We start from the raw sequence: 13,966 nt of genomic DNA, 5'->3' as shown, positions 1-13,966 counted from the left end.
CGGTCTATGTGCAGACTTGGGGAGTGACAGATTACATCTAACTGAGTTATGTAATCAGGATACAAAAAAAGGTAACTGTAATCCATTAGAGTTACAGAAAAAGAGACCTGATCAGATTACAGTTACATTTAGATTACAATATTGGGATTACAATTTTAAAATCTCTTTTTTTGAAATAAAAAAATCTTATTAGGTTATATTGTTCTGTTGTCTTATATCAATGCTTCTTATTAATATTTATTTATATATTTTTATATATATATTCTCTTGTCTTTTTTGCGTATTTGGTGTTGAGGTCATCTAAAAGTAACGGAAAGTTACTTAAAGTTACTTTAATACTGTGATACTTGGATTAGGTTATGACAACATTGTTTTAAAGAGGTAATTAGTAATTGTATCGGATTAACCCTCCCAACCCTTTCTATATAAACACAACCCTTAAAGGCATCACTTGCCTGTCGAAAGTACAAACTCACGAGCTGCATTTGAAGGCGGCATCGATGCTGTAAAATCCGAGCTGTCGCTTTGCACCTGAAGGCATCTGTTATTAAAGACAGGCGGAAGGAGTTTTGTCTCTTACAGGAAGAAGAGTCGAAAGTGGTGTTTGTAGTTTCATCTGTTGAATGTCTGCTCCGCCACATCATTCAGCGCCAGGCCTGGAAAACACCTACAAGTTACCTGTTTACAGCCATGACACGTCAATAGTAGCGGGAGAAAGACCGGAAGGTAAGGTCAAGTTCATTATCCAGTTTTATTATAAATTGTAATTAACCAACGTGACTATTAACTTATAAGCGACAGTTTCGGTTTCTCCCTGCAAACAACCGGTCTGTGTTGAAGTCAGTGTTATATAAAAGTGATGCTAAAGTCTATTTATGCTGCTTCTTCTTAAATTCTTCTTTGTTTTCTGACCAGTCACATCTCCTCCAAGTTAAACTATCCTCCAAACCAAGCAAATAATATAACAAATCTAACAAATAAATAGTATTAACTAAAGAAAATGCTTCTGTATGACTGCAAACATCCAGCAACAGCTGAACAAAGGAGCCTGTTGGTGTTGTGGGAAGACTGTCACGAGTTGTTTTCAACCTTGGTTTTTATAAATAAGCACATGTTCAACCACTTCTAACCTCTAGGAATTCCTAGAAGCACACGAAGTGGGGATGACTGGTTGGTGACCACAACATTAGGCAAACAACCATCAGTAAAAAACATAAAGTTTATGCCTAATAATTACTATTACTTAAAGCGCCCCTTCAGCCAAAAATCAGTTTTCTTCGTGTTCGTACAGTCTGATGTTCGATCTCCACTGTGCAGAATAATGTCTGTGCAGAGTTTGACACTAAAGGATGTTTTCACATTCATCTGTTGAAAGTGGAAAGTTCTCTGTGCAGATCAGATTTTTAAAAGGCGGGTCTACGAGCATGATTTGTGACATCACAATAGTTTAAAGGTCAATAGGCTGTTGAAAGGGGAACTTGGCAACTTTTTCAGCTTAATAAACCCGTTTAGAAATCATTTGATGGTTAAATGGCCTGTTCCGGTGGAAAATGGTGACCCCCCCACCCCCAAAGCGAAGAAATGGCTAGAGTTGCCGAGTTCCCCTTTAAGAGTGAAAGTGGAAGAGGTCGGGCGATGGCAGCAGGAGGCAGCGACAGCAGCCTTCTGAGAATATACAGGAAGACACAAAACATCTTTAGGCTGCCTGTAGTTTGCAGACCACATTTGGATACATAGATAAACTTTATTATTAATATCAATCACACCAGATGTGTTCGTTAACAGATTTCACTGCACAACATGAGACTTGAAACAGCAACAGTCTGGAGTTAAGTATTAACATCACACAGAAAATTAGGCAAACGTGCTGTTTGTGATTAAAACTAAGAGCCAATCAGCATTTCCCATCATGCCCTGGGTCTTGCAACTATGGCGCCCGGCTCTAAAAGCTGTGTTCATCTCGATCTCTTGAGGTTACAGTTGACTACATGCGCATTACGTCAGAGCAAGTCGGCATTTGGTCGGATACAAATCTAACCAGCATGCACGTTAGACGACAGACCTTGAATGAACACAGTTTAAAAACGACTGAAGGAGGAGACAGAGAGGGCGAAGGACTAGATTACTTTTAAGGGTTTTAATGTGGAAAATATACTTTCTTTGCAGGAAAAAACACCAGACTGACTTTATTGTTCCAAGGATACTCTTTCTATTTATTCCCTAATACATGTCTGAAGGGGATCTTCAGGCTTTGAGCTGAGGTTACATTGGGAAAGATTTAAGCACTATTGACTATTGCAGCTTGAGTTTTAAGAATAGGAAGCAAGTACGAAGCTATGAATCTAATTAGGTTATATAAACAGACTCAACCAGAGTTTCAAAAATATTAGATCAATGCAAACATACCTGGTGAGAAGTTAAACCACCTGTCAGTCGTTCACAGTATTTTAGCAGTTTTTGGTTGAGTATCAAGCAATACACATATTATAAATGTGGAAAAATCAAATGTTAAAGGTACAAGGTACAAGTATCGTGTTTTCAGGAACCATGCTTTGAAGCTAGAGTGATAATACACAAGAGAAAAGTTAAATAAGGAAATATTGTTATTGGTGAACAAAAGTAAGAGATGGAACCAATAACAAAAAGATTTCCCATCATTGAATTTATATTATAACATGTTGATTTAACTCTATAAACACAAGATTAAGACAGTACTCTTAATCTCGTACTAACAAAGTAATGCCTCGTTCAGGCTTGATTAGCTGTAAAGTTGCATAAGGAAGTAGAGCAAGCAAGTTGCTGAAAGAACCAGCCACCAGTCTGTCATAGACCTTTTTCACAGCAGCTTTTTTGACATGAAATGGTCGGGTAAACACAGGTGTTACAAATGATACTAATTAAGGCTCAGTTCCATTTAGTGTAGCAGCACCCTGACTCTATTTGACCTGAGTGGAACACAACCATAAAACCTTAATTTACTCTCCTATCTCACATCAAAATGACTGCTGTGAAAAAGGTCTATTGTCTCCTGTACTTTACCCGCCTCTTTGCCAAGTTGCCACAGCTGTTCACCTGACACCTTGCTTTGCATTCACAAATTAAATTTGCCTGGCAAAAAGGCAAAAGGCCCTTCATACAGTGCGGAGTGTAATAATGTCGAATGAATGAATGAATGAATGAAAGTCTCTCTTGATTTTTGCGTCCACAGGTCGGGAGTTGTTCTTTATGTGCTGCAGGTAACAGAAGAGCGGAGAGATGGCCATCGCCCACGTGGCTACAGAGTATGTGTTCAGCGACTTTCTGCTGAAGGACCAGAGCCAGACTCGATACCGCAGCGTCCGAACTGAGCTGGCTGTGGACAAGATGGTGACCTGTGTGGCAGTGGGCCTGCCGCTGCTCCTCATCTCTCTGGCCTTCGCTCAAGAAGTTTCAGTTGGTGAGTGGGAAGATGGAGTCAGGGCGGGAGTCAGGGCGGGAGTTAGGGCGGGAGTCAGGGCGGGAGTCAGGGCGGGAGTCAAGACCTCAGAGACTCTTCCGAGACTGAATCAGGTCTTGTTCAGATCTAGTCCCTCACGTCCTGGAAAACCTGGAAAACAGCTGACCAATTTCCATGGAAAACACATGAAAAAGTTAAATATCCAGGAAAATTTTGTTTTGTGTGTATAATTTCATTATTGCACATTACAGTCTAATATAAATGGTTAACTCAGCCAGTAACATGTTGTTTTTATTAATTAATGAAACAGAAAAATAAATTGTTATGCTATAGATTTCAGAACGTGAGTGTGGGGGTTCAGTGTCTCAGAAGCTATATCATTGCAACTGTATTATTCTATACATTATAACATAATATATAATGCTAGCCAGGTTTTTAGAGTAGATTTTATGTCATTTAGGAAAAAGTGTCACAGTCTTGTGAGCGCAGGCATCAACCGATGATGATTATCTTAAAATGCCAGATGTCTAGCGTTGAAACAAGACCAAGAAAAAAATAAACAACCGTAAGAGGAGGTTGTGGTAGACGTAAGGTTGTGCCTGTGTACTGAAATGTTTCTGTAACACTTGTCCTTTAATTACAGTGACACAATGTCAGGAAGACAAAGCAGATCATATTACGATTATTTTCACAGATACTGCAGCAGTGAGAAATCTGGAGAACAGGACTCGTAGACCATGACAGAACTGTTGCACACATTTTACTTTTATATAATAAATGCAGCTTCCTGTGATTTGCAAATTGCTGTAAGTTTAAATCAGACTTCTACAGAGGTTATAGCAGCTTGATCATCAAGAAAAAAAATGAAAATGAATGAAAATGTGCTGGAAATAGTGGGAACCTTGTCTAGACTTATTACAGGAAGGAGGCTAATAAAAGCTGCTCTTACTGTGAACAACCTGACCTTACATAACCTTGAAAGCTTCAAACTGATTATAATCCTGCCATTGTAGGTTTGAGAGCAGCGTCAGTGCAAACCAGTCAACTGGCTGATTTGTTTTTCAGTCTTTAAAATATTAAAATAATAAAAATCTATTTAATTGTTAACTCTTTCACTTTCTGTCTCTCTGTTTCTCTCAGGTGCTCAGATCAGCTGTTTTGCTCCTTCTAACTTCTCCTGGAGGCAGGCAGCTTATGTGGACTCATACTGCTGGGCAGCCGTACATACACACACTCTACCTCTGTGGCTGCACAAGGTAAACACACACGCACACACAGAGTTAAAATATCCAAATGTGTAATTAGACATTAGATGACTGAAACTTGGCCACACACATACCAAATGGGAAAATGCTTTGTAACACACCTTCTACAATAATGCGTGTTCAGACTGTTACTGTTGGAACAGACAGTGTTTTAATGAGTCATCATATCAGGCAGTCTTAATATAGGTATAAATGAAAGTGAAAATCCTTCTAGTGGGCCGTTATGCTGCGTGGAAATAATAAAAAGTCTGACAGTAATTTACAAAACATTTAACAGCAAAATTTAAGACTTTACAGGATTCTTTAAAGAGTAAGGAGTCAGTGTATTTAATTAAAAGTAGAAGGTAAAATGCTTTTGTTTGTGTTTGTAGGGTGTGGTTGACAATATCTGTAGTAAGATGTTGTTGGCTAACGCTAAGCACTAATGGGTGTGTGTCTCTTTACATTTTTATATTGATCACTGTACCGTCACTAGCAGCGTGAGCACATAGCACATTAAAATGTTCTTTAGTGACACTTCTTTAGTGTTGCTGCCCCCCAAACCTCTGTAGTATCCAAGTTAAACTCTGCATGTCACATTTTATTGAATGAGAGGATATCAGAGTTGATACTATTTGCTATATGAAGCGTCTCTGTTTTTCTTTATCAGGCACAAGTACATTGCTACGTATAAAATACAATTACTACTGCATTATTATAAGGGCTGGTCCGCTACCAAATGTGACCAGATGCAGTCGGACATCCGGGTGTAGTTGACATATTGACATACTTTATACTGGGACATGCTGAATCTTTTTCTGGAGTACTAAATGGTACGGTAGTATGGGTATTTGGAACGTACCCCATATTTATACTAAATATCTTTAGATAGTGTCTGTCAGCTAGAACAGTAATCAACCAGCGTGTGAGAAGGAATTTTATCTAAATATTTGTTCATTTGTTCATGTTTGTTGAACACCCCTGTCCTGTCTCCTCTCTCCAGTTCTTTCCCTACATTTTGTTGCTGGTGGCGGTGATGATGTACACCCCGGCGTTGTTCTGGAGATTTTCTGCGGCGCCCCTCCTGCAGTCGGACCTCAGCTTCATCATGGAGGAGTTGGACCGGTGTTATAACCGTGCTGTCACTCTGGCCAAACGCATGGCCACCTCAGGACTGCTCACCTCTGACAGGTACAGCATGACCCCTAACATCAACTCAGACAGACGTTATCTCTACATCAACTCAGGGCTCACTCCAACCTGTTGAGAGAAGCGCACTCTTATGCCTCTTAAAACGTCCTACGTATTTTATGGACACCGCTGGCACAGCCTTAATAGCTTTAGTCTATTATTAATATGTGTTTAAGTAAAACCAGCTGTGCCAGTATCCGTGCCAGCAGCTTTTACAGAACACTGGCATGTTTGAGTCACCTTATATAGGTGCAACATTCAACATTTAAAGATCCAGTGTGTAACATTTCAGTTTATATTCATTTGTAATTGATTTGAACTAATTAGAATAAGAAAATGATTAATCTCACATTTTAGCATTCAAAATTACACTCCAAGAGGGAACCGAAGTTAGACTTTAAGACAAGGTGATAAATGTGTTAATGATTTGCAGGGACTTCTGAAGAAGATGATATTTACTTTTGCCTCATTTTGAAGATACATGTATTATTATCTTGGCATAGTTATTTAGCTCATCAATGAATTCACTGTTCTTCTGCCCTCTACTCCTGTATTCTCTCGTCCAGCGACCCTACCGAGGGCTGTTTCAATTACCCGCTGGTGGAGAAGTTTCTGATGACTAAGCGTTGCTCGCGGGTGCTGCTGTTTTACTACCTGCTGTGTCGCGGCCTCACTCTGATCACCTTGGTGTGTGCCTGCGTCTACCTGGGCTACTACCTCCGCCTGGCCTCTGTCACGGACGAGTTTGGCTGCTCGCTGCGTGTCGGCCTGCTCGCCTCCGACCCGAGCGTCCCCGACAAGGTGCAGTGCAAGCTCATCGCTGTGGGAGTCTTCTCTCTGCTGAGGTATTTGTCTATGCAGCACACCGTTTGGTTATGATAGAAACTGACTGAGCTTAATGTGCAGTTCGTCCAATATAGGTTGGGAGGGTCAGTCTGTTTGTTTTACTGTTTCCAGCCTTGTGAACTTGGTCGTGTTCATCTCACTGGTTCCTGTGGTGATCTACGCCAGTCTCCGTCCCCTCTTGTGCCATGGATACGCCCACTTCCTGGAAACCTACCAGTCACTGCCCACCGTGGGTGTACTGCCCTCCCCCGCTGGCAAATGGGATGATCTCTCTCTGTATCTGCTCTTCCTGGAGGAGAATGTCAGCGAACTGAAGTCCTACAAGTACATCAAGGTGTGTTTGTGTGCCGCTGTTTATGTCTGATGTCACTCTTACTTCATAGTGAACTACATTTACTGTTCTCCAGTTTGTTTGAGTGTGAAATTGATGCTCTATATAGTGCCATCAAAATAAGTAGTGTCCATGATGCAGCGCAATAGGACAGAGTGTGTTATAAAGGGAGTAGAAACTTTAGAAACTTAACCAGATTATATGTTTTTATTTCTGATGTTAGGTGTTGGAGTGGTTGAGGAAACGAGGTGACTGCTCCGGAGAAAACTTTGACGCCATAGGTCTGCTGCAGACTCTCTGTCTGGTGAAGATGGACAGTGTTGACGGGAATAAACTTGCCGGTGCCGCAGGGAAACAAGATCAAGTAAAAACGACTGACTCTGACTCTGCCAGCAGCCCCACGCTGACAAACGCTGGAGCAAATAACAGCTGCAACCGTCCAAACTCAGCGGCTGATAACGGCAGCAAGATGGAGACCGAGATGAAAGGTGAGTAGAGAGAGGGACTCACTGTTCTCTGTGAATGATTAGAATTAAAATTAGGAGATTCATTACTATAGTTTAGCATTGTTCTGTCTTTATGTATTACACATTATATAATTTAATTCAAGTTTGAGACAGGACACAAATATACACATGGACAATCATGCACATCCTTCTCAGTGCAGAGTGATCATCTAAATTCAGTTTAACCATCTTTAGTTTATTACTTTTTAAAGTTTTAACTATATTGTATATATTTGTTATATTGCAGATTTCTATTATATTTGTATCTTATATTTTATTTTATTATAATACTTGTTGCTTGTGTGTCAGTATTATTTGACCTTGTTGTTTTAATGAAATATAGAGGGAAGAGTGAGCAATGACACGAAACAGAGTTAGAGGTGGAGGTTTGTAGGCCAACAAAGAGCGATAGTGACAATTAACTCAAGACCACAAAACCTGCTGTGGGCTGGAGTTGCTGATAATGCATTTCATTTCGCAGAATACAAACAAGAGTGTTTCACTTTCTGATTTACTTCTTGTTTTTGACTCTGAGAATGGGCATTATCTAATATCCTAAATACAATGAAATATCCTTTACACAGGCTGGTATGTGGATTTTGTCACCAATGGACAGAGCCAAACTAGCTGTTCCCCACAGTGCTGATACAGAAAGGTCTCAGTGACATAATGAAGATCAGTTGATTTTCTTCCCCATTGTTTTATCTGTGCAGTCTTGGGTTGAAAGTCTGATTGTAAATCTGTTTTTTTATAGCTTCTGTACTTTCGATTCAGTCGAATAATAGTATGCTATCATTTTAAACACTTGGTATTAGAAAAGTATCAATACTTTTGACAACCTTAAAATATACTTGAATTGACTTGCAGTAGTTTTCAAACAGGGGTCACTGAGTGGGTTGTAGGGGGTCCCCAGCAAAAGCAGGACAATAATATTTTAACTTTTATCAAATTTTTTGGAAGTTGGAGCAACAAGGGAAGAAATCGTTTTGGCCGTTTTGTGCCAATAGGAAGACTTTCTTATCTTCAATCCTAAAAATAGACAAAATTACTCTCAAATCTCAAAAACCCCCAATAATAATTCAGTAAAAGTGTAAAATGTTGTATTTATTTTCAGAGCTCACTCCCTTGCTGCCAGGAAACAGCGACACAACAGAAGGTAAAAATAGCGAGGGAGGGATTCTCCGGCAGCGGGCAATGTGATTAGCTGCTGGCACACCTATGGAGACCTGGACAGAGGAGTTATTGTGGGGGTGGGGGAACTTCACTACATCCACAACTCATGACCTTCCTGTCCTGATGGAGGGATATAAGGTGTAGCACCATCGCAGGTGTCATCAAAGTTCAAACTCAACTTCTCTGAATCGACGTGGGATTCACAAATCAAAGGTTGTTGGTGATGTTCTTTGAATGATATCACTGGAAGGTCTCGGTAGAGTAAAAGTCCCGCTGGTACAGACTTCAGTAAATCATTGAATTGGTTGAACCATTAAAGTTGAATCCAAATTTATGTTCTGCCCAGCGACTTCTGGGAAATTATGTCATCAGACTAGTTGAGTGTCAGCATGTCATCATTATCAGTCATGTTTGACTATCTGTGACTATTTAAAGTAAAAGCAGTACAGTGAGTATGCAGTAGGTGGTTACTGCCTAAACCAGTGGGATATTTAAAGTTTGGGTGCTGCGGGAGGGCGGAGTTTAACAGGTTTTCTTTTAGTCTACCCCTCATTTAGAAAGCGCCCACCGTATATTATGACAGCTTCAACTTTAAATTCAAATTAGAAGATGAAATTGTCAAAATTGCAGTTTTCATTAAAGCTACAGTAGGTCATTTTTATGAAAATAATTAGCTGACATTTTTGCTGAAAGTTTCACTGTATCCTGACAGAAATACATGAGATAGATGATTTGTGAAAAAATCTGGTTCATCTGAATGCAAGAATCCACCGGGCAAATGAACGAAAACAACCAACCAGAGCAGAGAAAGATTGTTGATTGTTGAGTTTCATTCCCAGGGTGTCAAATACAGACATTTGGGACTCTGACAATGAGACTCAACAGTCAACTAACTTAAAGTTTCCAACCCAAGGCGTCTTCGTATCTCCCCGTGGATTCTTGCAAATACCATTAGGAGCGTTGGATCGAGCCAGAGGAACCTGTCTCATGTACTACTGTCAGGATATAGTGAACATTTCAGCCATGATGACAAAAAGTTATTTTTATAAAAGTTACCTGCAGCTTTAAAATGAGAGGTATTTATCATTGTGGGAGAATGTAAGTTTTATGAGATTGTCAATCACATTTCAAGACAACATCAAGTTTGTGAAGGTGAATACTACTCAGTGAGGAATTCATTCTTGATTATTCTGTTGTTTTTTAAGTCTAGGAAGTGATTTGACAGGGCAGCTCAAACATTAACTTATTGGTCAAAGATGTCGCAGCACAGTTTTAGGTGTTAAACTCTGGTCTTTTTCAGAGGAGGGTTCTCAGTTTTTACAGCCATTGATGGGATTATACAAAAAAATATGTGAATTCCTAAATTGTTTTGGCATTCGCTCGTAAGACCTGGATGTGTCTCATTCATGTGGACTGAAGAGTTCTTTCATGTGTTCATTTTTAGGTTTTACACATCAAGCTACAGCCAACAGTTCAGTACAACAGTCGTTCATTTAAAGGAACAGTGTGTAGGATTTACAGATTACTTCCCCTTCCAAGTGTGTAGGAGAAACCTACACTGCCATAGCCATAGCCATTGGGTTTATCTGGGCTTCTGTGGAAACATGGCAGTTCAACATGGCGATCGCCATAGAAGAGGACCCTCTCTCTCTGTGTCTCTGTAGGTAAAATAGCTCATTCTAAGGTAATGAAACCACGAGAATTATTGTCAGGTGATTGTACACTAATGGAAACATACCTATAGATATTATATTCCATTACTTGTCTCCTGAATCTTACACACTGGACCTTTTCAAGATGACATCTGTCTATTTTTCGAAAACGGTAACAAGGTGCTGCTTAATGTTTAATAAATGCATAATTTCTCCAAAATGTCAGTAATTTATAGTTTGTATAAAGTTTTTCACATGTTTGGATGTCTCAGCCTGGAATTAAACTTGCTGTGTTTGCTTGGGAATCTCAGGGATAAAAACATCTCACTACATTATTGATTATCAGTGTTTACTTCAGACCTGCCACTGCCTGTATGTGTAATGTACTGCACTGAGTTGAACATTTGAATTTATTGTCTTGGAACTGCTGTGTTAAAATCTCTTTACATTAGTGTTGTGTGAAGTTTTCTGCTGCTGTGCATGTGATGACTAAATGTTATTGGCGGCCCATTTCTGTGCAATGGGGAACTTTTATCAACGTAAAGTTTGGAAAACAAACTGCTTGTTGTCTTGTGGTGATAAGAACAAACGTTTCTAGTGTTTTTAAATTTCTCGACTGATATTTTGATGCTTAAAACTGCCATTGGTTATGTTTTTGATATGATGTTGGTTTTAATTATTTCCCAAAAATAAATGTAGTAAACATTACCACTGAGTTTGATGATGTCTGATTATTGTATGTGGGGTAAAGGTTTATAGTTTTACTGTCGACTAGGTCTTTATGCGGGAGCAGGAGGAAGAAGATATTAAAGTATTTGATCGAAATGAAATAAAAACAACATATAACACTGTAACAGATTACACACATAAATATATAATATGAATAAAATAAAACATAAAGGCAGCTTCTTTCCATTGTGGTCCTCTAACACTTAACATAAGATGGAAGAACAACAGGACAGCGAGCAAACACAATCAACAATATCAAACGCTGTGGTAACTACAGTATGTAAACATGCTCCTCAGTTTCCCTCCTCTACTCTGGACTTTGTGAGGCAGAAAGGGGTGTAGGTCAGAGTCCTGCAGGTAGAGAAGGCGGTGGCTGAATACAACAATCTGGTTGTGCAGGCCGGGCGCCAATGTGGGCCGGGCCTCCCACGGTACCTGCAGATGATGTAATCATTTGTTGTGTTCATATTCATAATATATATACAAGTGCAGGCAAAATACAAACAACTTGGATCAAGACACATTTTAAGATTGATTGATTGTTTTGATACTTTTGTCCAAAGAAAAAATGTTCAGCTTCTTAAATGTGAATATTTTCTGGTTTCTTTAGTCCTCTGCAGTTTACAGTGATCGTTACTCAAAAAATTTAATTTATTATTATTTTCAAAAGTAATATTATGACTTTACTTATTCCTCCCTGCTGACAGTAATTAGTTACAATAACTAGTTATATTACTATTCTGCTCCCACAAAATTGGCCCCTTTCTCAACAAGATTCAGACTTAAGACAATTAAATCGAGTTTAGTTTGTTAAAAATGAAAGTAATGTTAATGTTTACATCTTCCAAGCTAGTTTCCTCCACAATTACAAGAATTAATCCAAGCATATGATTTGATTGTTGGATTTAAAATCAGTAAAGAGTGCCAACAAAAGTAATGTTGTAACTAATTATTTTTTGGGGAGGTTACTTTAATATTATTACTGAAATGTATTAGTAATAAGTTACACTTCTAGATACTGGGGAAAGTAATATTACTACTAATACCTCACGGCAACACTAAGTCCTCTATGACCATAAAGTAAATAGTTTTGGGTTGTGGACAAAAGTAAATTAATCGATTATTTGTCAACTGTTCAATTCAACAGGAACCAGTTCGATAATTGATTAATAGTTTTGATTCATGTCCAAATTCTCTCATTTCAACCTCCGAAGTGTGAGTGGACCAAACAACTAATCAATTAATTGAGAAAATGATCAGATGAATCATTAATTTAAAAAAAAAAATCATTAGTACTATCCAGTATTTTAATTTTAATCCATTTATTTTAGGGGTATTTTGTTTCAAGATACATTTTCATACATTACTCAACCTCTCATTTGCATAACACAACCTGTACGTCACGATGATGGACTAACAAGGACTTGGAGATGTACTTTTATCTTGATTAAAAGATATGTTTTGGGCGTCAGGATGTCTTTAGGGTTTGTTAATTAACAAATTAATATCTTTTTTTTGTCATGTTATGTCTCTCGTGTCAACAAAACAGAGTTTTTATAGGAGTTTGAGGGTAGTTTGGAGGTGGTGGCCCACTTGTTTTTAGCCTCAGGTGTTAATTTGGCGTTAAGTTGGAAGTGGAAGAGCTTGTGCAAATATATTTAAATGAGTAATTTGCACTTTATTATCGAGTATTTTAAGTGTTTTGGCTCAGTTGCATTTTAATTACAGATAAAAGCTCAATGGGGCCGCATCCCGTTTGTTTTTTCCAGTAGTTAATGTCACATTAAGGGCCTGGCTGCACTTTTACCTGTTTAGGAAAACTTAATACTTAATCGTATATGTCGTATACGGACAATAATGATGTATTTCAAGAGAATTTGAGTACTTTTAATAAAGTTTTTTTAGTTAATTGGACGGGAAATATGCTTCATAGAGCCGCTGTTATCTAAACAACCCAGTAGGAGCCACTGCAGCCCAGTCGGTCGTCATTAAAACAAATGATTAAAAAAACACATTATTTAGTTGTGTAAGTTACATTGCACAGATTACACATAATATTAATGTAGCTGGAGAATTATTTTGGAGTTGGAGTCAACCAGAAATGTTTTAAATTGACCAATAAAAGCTGAGAAAATGCAGTCTAATACAACAATACTGTACTAACAAAAGGTTGGAATAAGGTTATAATGTTCAGTTTGTGTTAAAACAGTTTTAGAGATGTGTTAATTTAACTGTATGATCATTTTAGAGGCTGCAGTTTGTGTTGCTGTTGAACTTTATTGTTAAAACCTGATTCCCCTCCGGACCAGTAGGTGGCAGTAGCATGACGGTCCGTTGCCCGGGAGACAAGAAACAGTAAGTGGTTGTAAAGCGTCGGATAGAAAGTAGAATTTGTGTGTTTTTAAATGTATTTTAAAATGTGGATCAAACAGCCTCTGTCTGATTGCAGTTTGATTCAGCTTTGGCTCAACTTGAACTTGTTGTTGGACTGTTGTTCATTGTGTTGGAGATAAAATAGAACAACTGTGATTCAGGTTCTTGCTGCTAAATGTCGTCATACCGCAAGTGCGTTATGGGAAATATAAATTTACGTTACATAAAGTAAAATATAATCTTTTATCCGCTTTTAGAACAAAACAGTTTGGTGCTGTATTAGTCAGCAGTTATAATACTTAATGTATATAAGAATAATAATAAATAATATACTAGGCATTCTAGCCACCGCAGTTAACACGCTGTTCTGTGTAGAGAGCTCCTGTCTCTGAGCTGCACAACTTCATACTACTGGCAGGGAGATACCATGATCAATGAAGGTGGTCACTCTTGGGCCGAGGCCTGACCATGCACTCGTTTTCTCT

General features: G+C 38.6%; 1 protein-coding gene across 1 annotated transcript; it reads left to right on the top strand.

The window, feature by feature from the left end:
* The first annotated feature begins 589 nt into the window (after positions 1-589).
* LOC118342229 (pannexin-1-like) lies at positions 590-11,081 on the top strand. Its single transcript, XM_035680720.1, has 8 exons — positions 590-726; positions 3,209-3,436; positions 4,577-4,692; positions 5,684-5,871; positions 6,438-6,716; positions 6,829-7,051; positions 7,272-7,536; positions 8,669-11,081. The coding sequence occupies exons 2-8, from the start codon at positions 3,256-3,258 to the stop codon at positions 8,752-8,754; spliced, it is 1,338 nt and encodes a 445-aa protein (XP_035536613.1). The 5' UTR covers positions 590-726; positions 3,209-3,255; the 3' UTR covers positions 8,755-11,081.
* Positions 11,082-13,966: the final 2,885 nt, after the last annotated feature.

Source organism: Morone saxatilis, unplaced genomic scaffold (assembly GCF_004916995.1).
Source record: "Morone saxatilis isolate NCDOM2014 unplaced genomic scaffold, NCSU_SB_2.0 Contig8, whole genome shotgun sequence".
In the NCBI taxonomy this organism is placed as follows: domain Eukaryota; kingdom Metazoa; phylum Chordata; class Actinopteri; family Moronidae; genus Morone; species Morone saxatilis.
The sequence above is the reverse complement of the archived record's forward strand: the minus strand, read 5'-3'. Positions and strand labels throughout refer to the sequence as shown.

What these genes read in the sequence shown, in the direction of transcription:
- LOC118342229 (XM_035680720.1), top strand. Translation starts at nt 3,256, where the DNA reads ATGGCCATCGCCCACGTGGCTACAGAGTATGTGTTCAGCGACTTTCTG. An exon ending in GGAGTCTTCTCTCTGCTGAG is followed by an intron (nt 6,717 to 6,828) that starts GTATTTGTCTAT and finishes TACTGTTTCCAG; the next exon opens with CCTTGTGAACTTGGTCGTGT. An exon ending in GATGGAGACCGAGATGAAAG is followed by an intron (nt 7,537 to 8,668) that starts GTGAGTAGAGAG and finishes ATTTATTTTCAG; the next exon opens with AGCTCACTCCCTTGCTGCCA.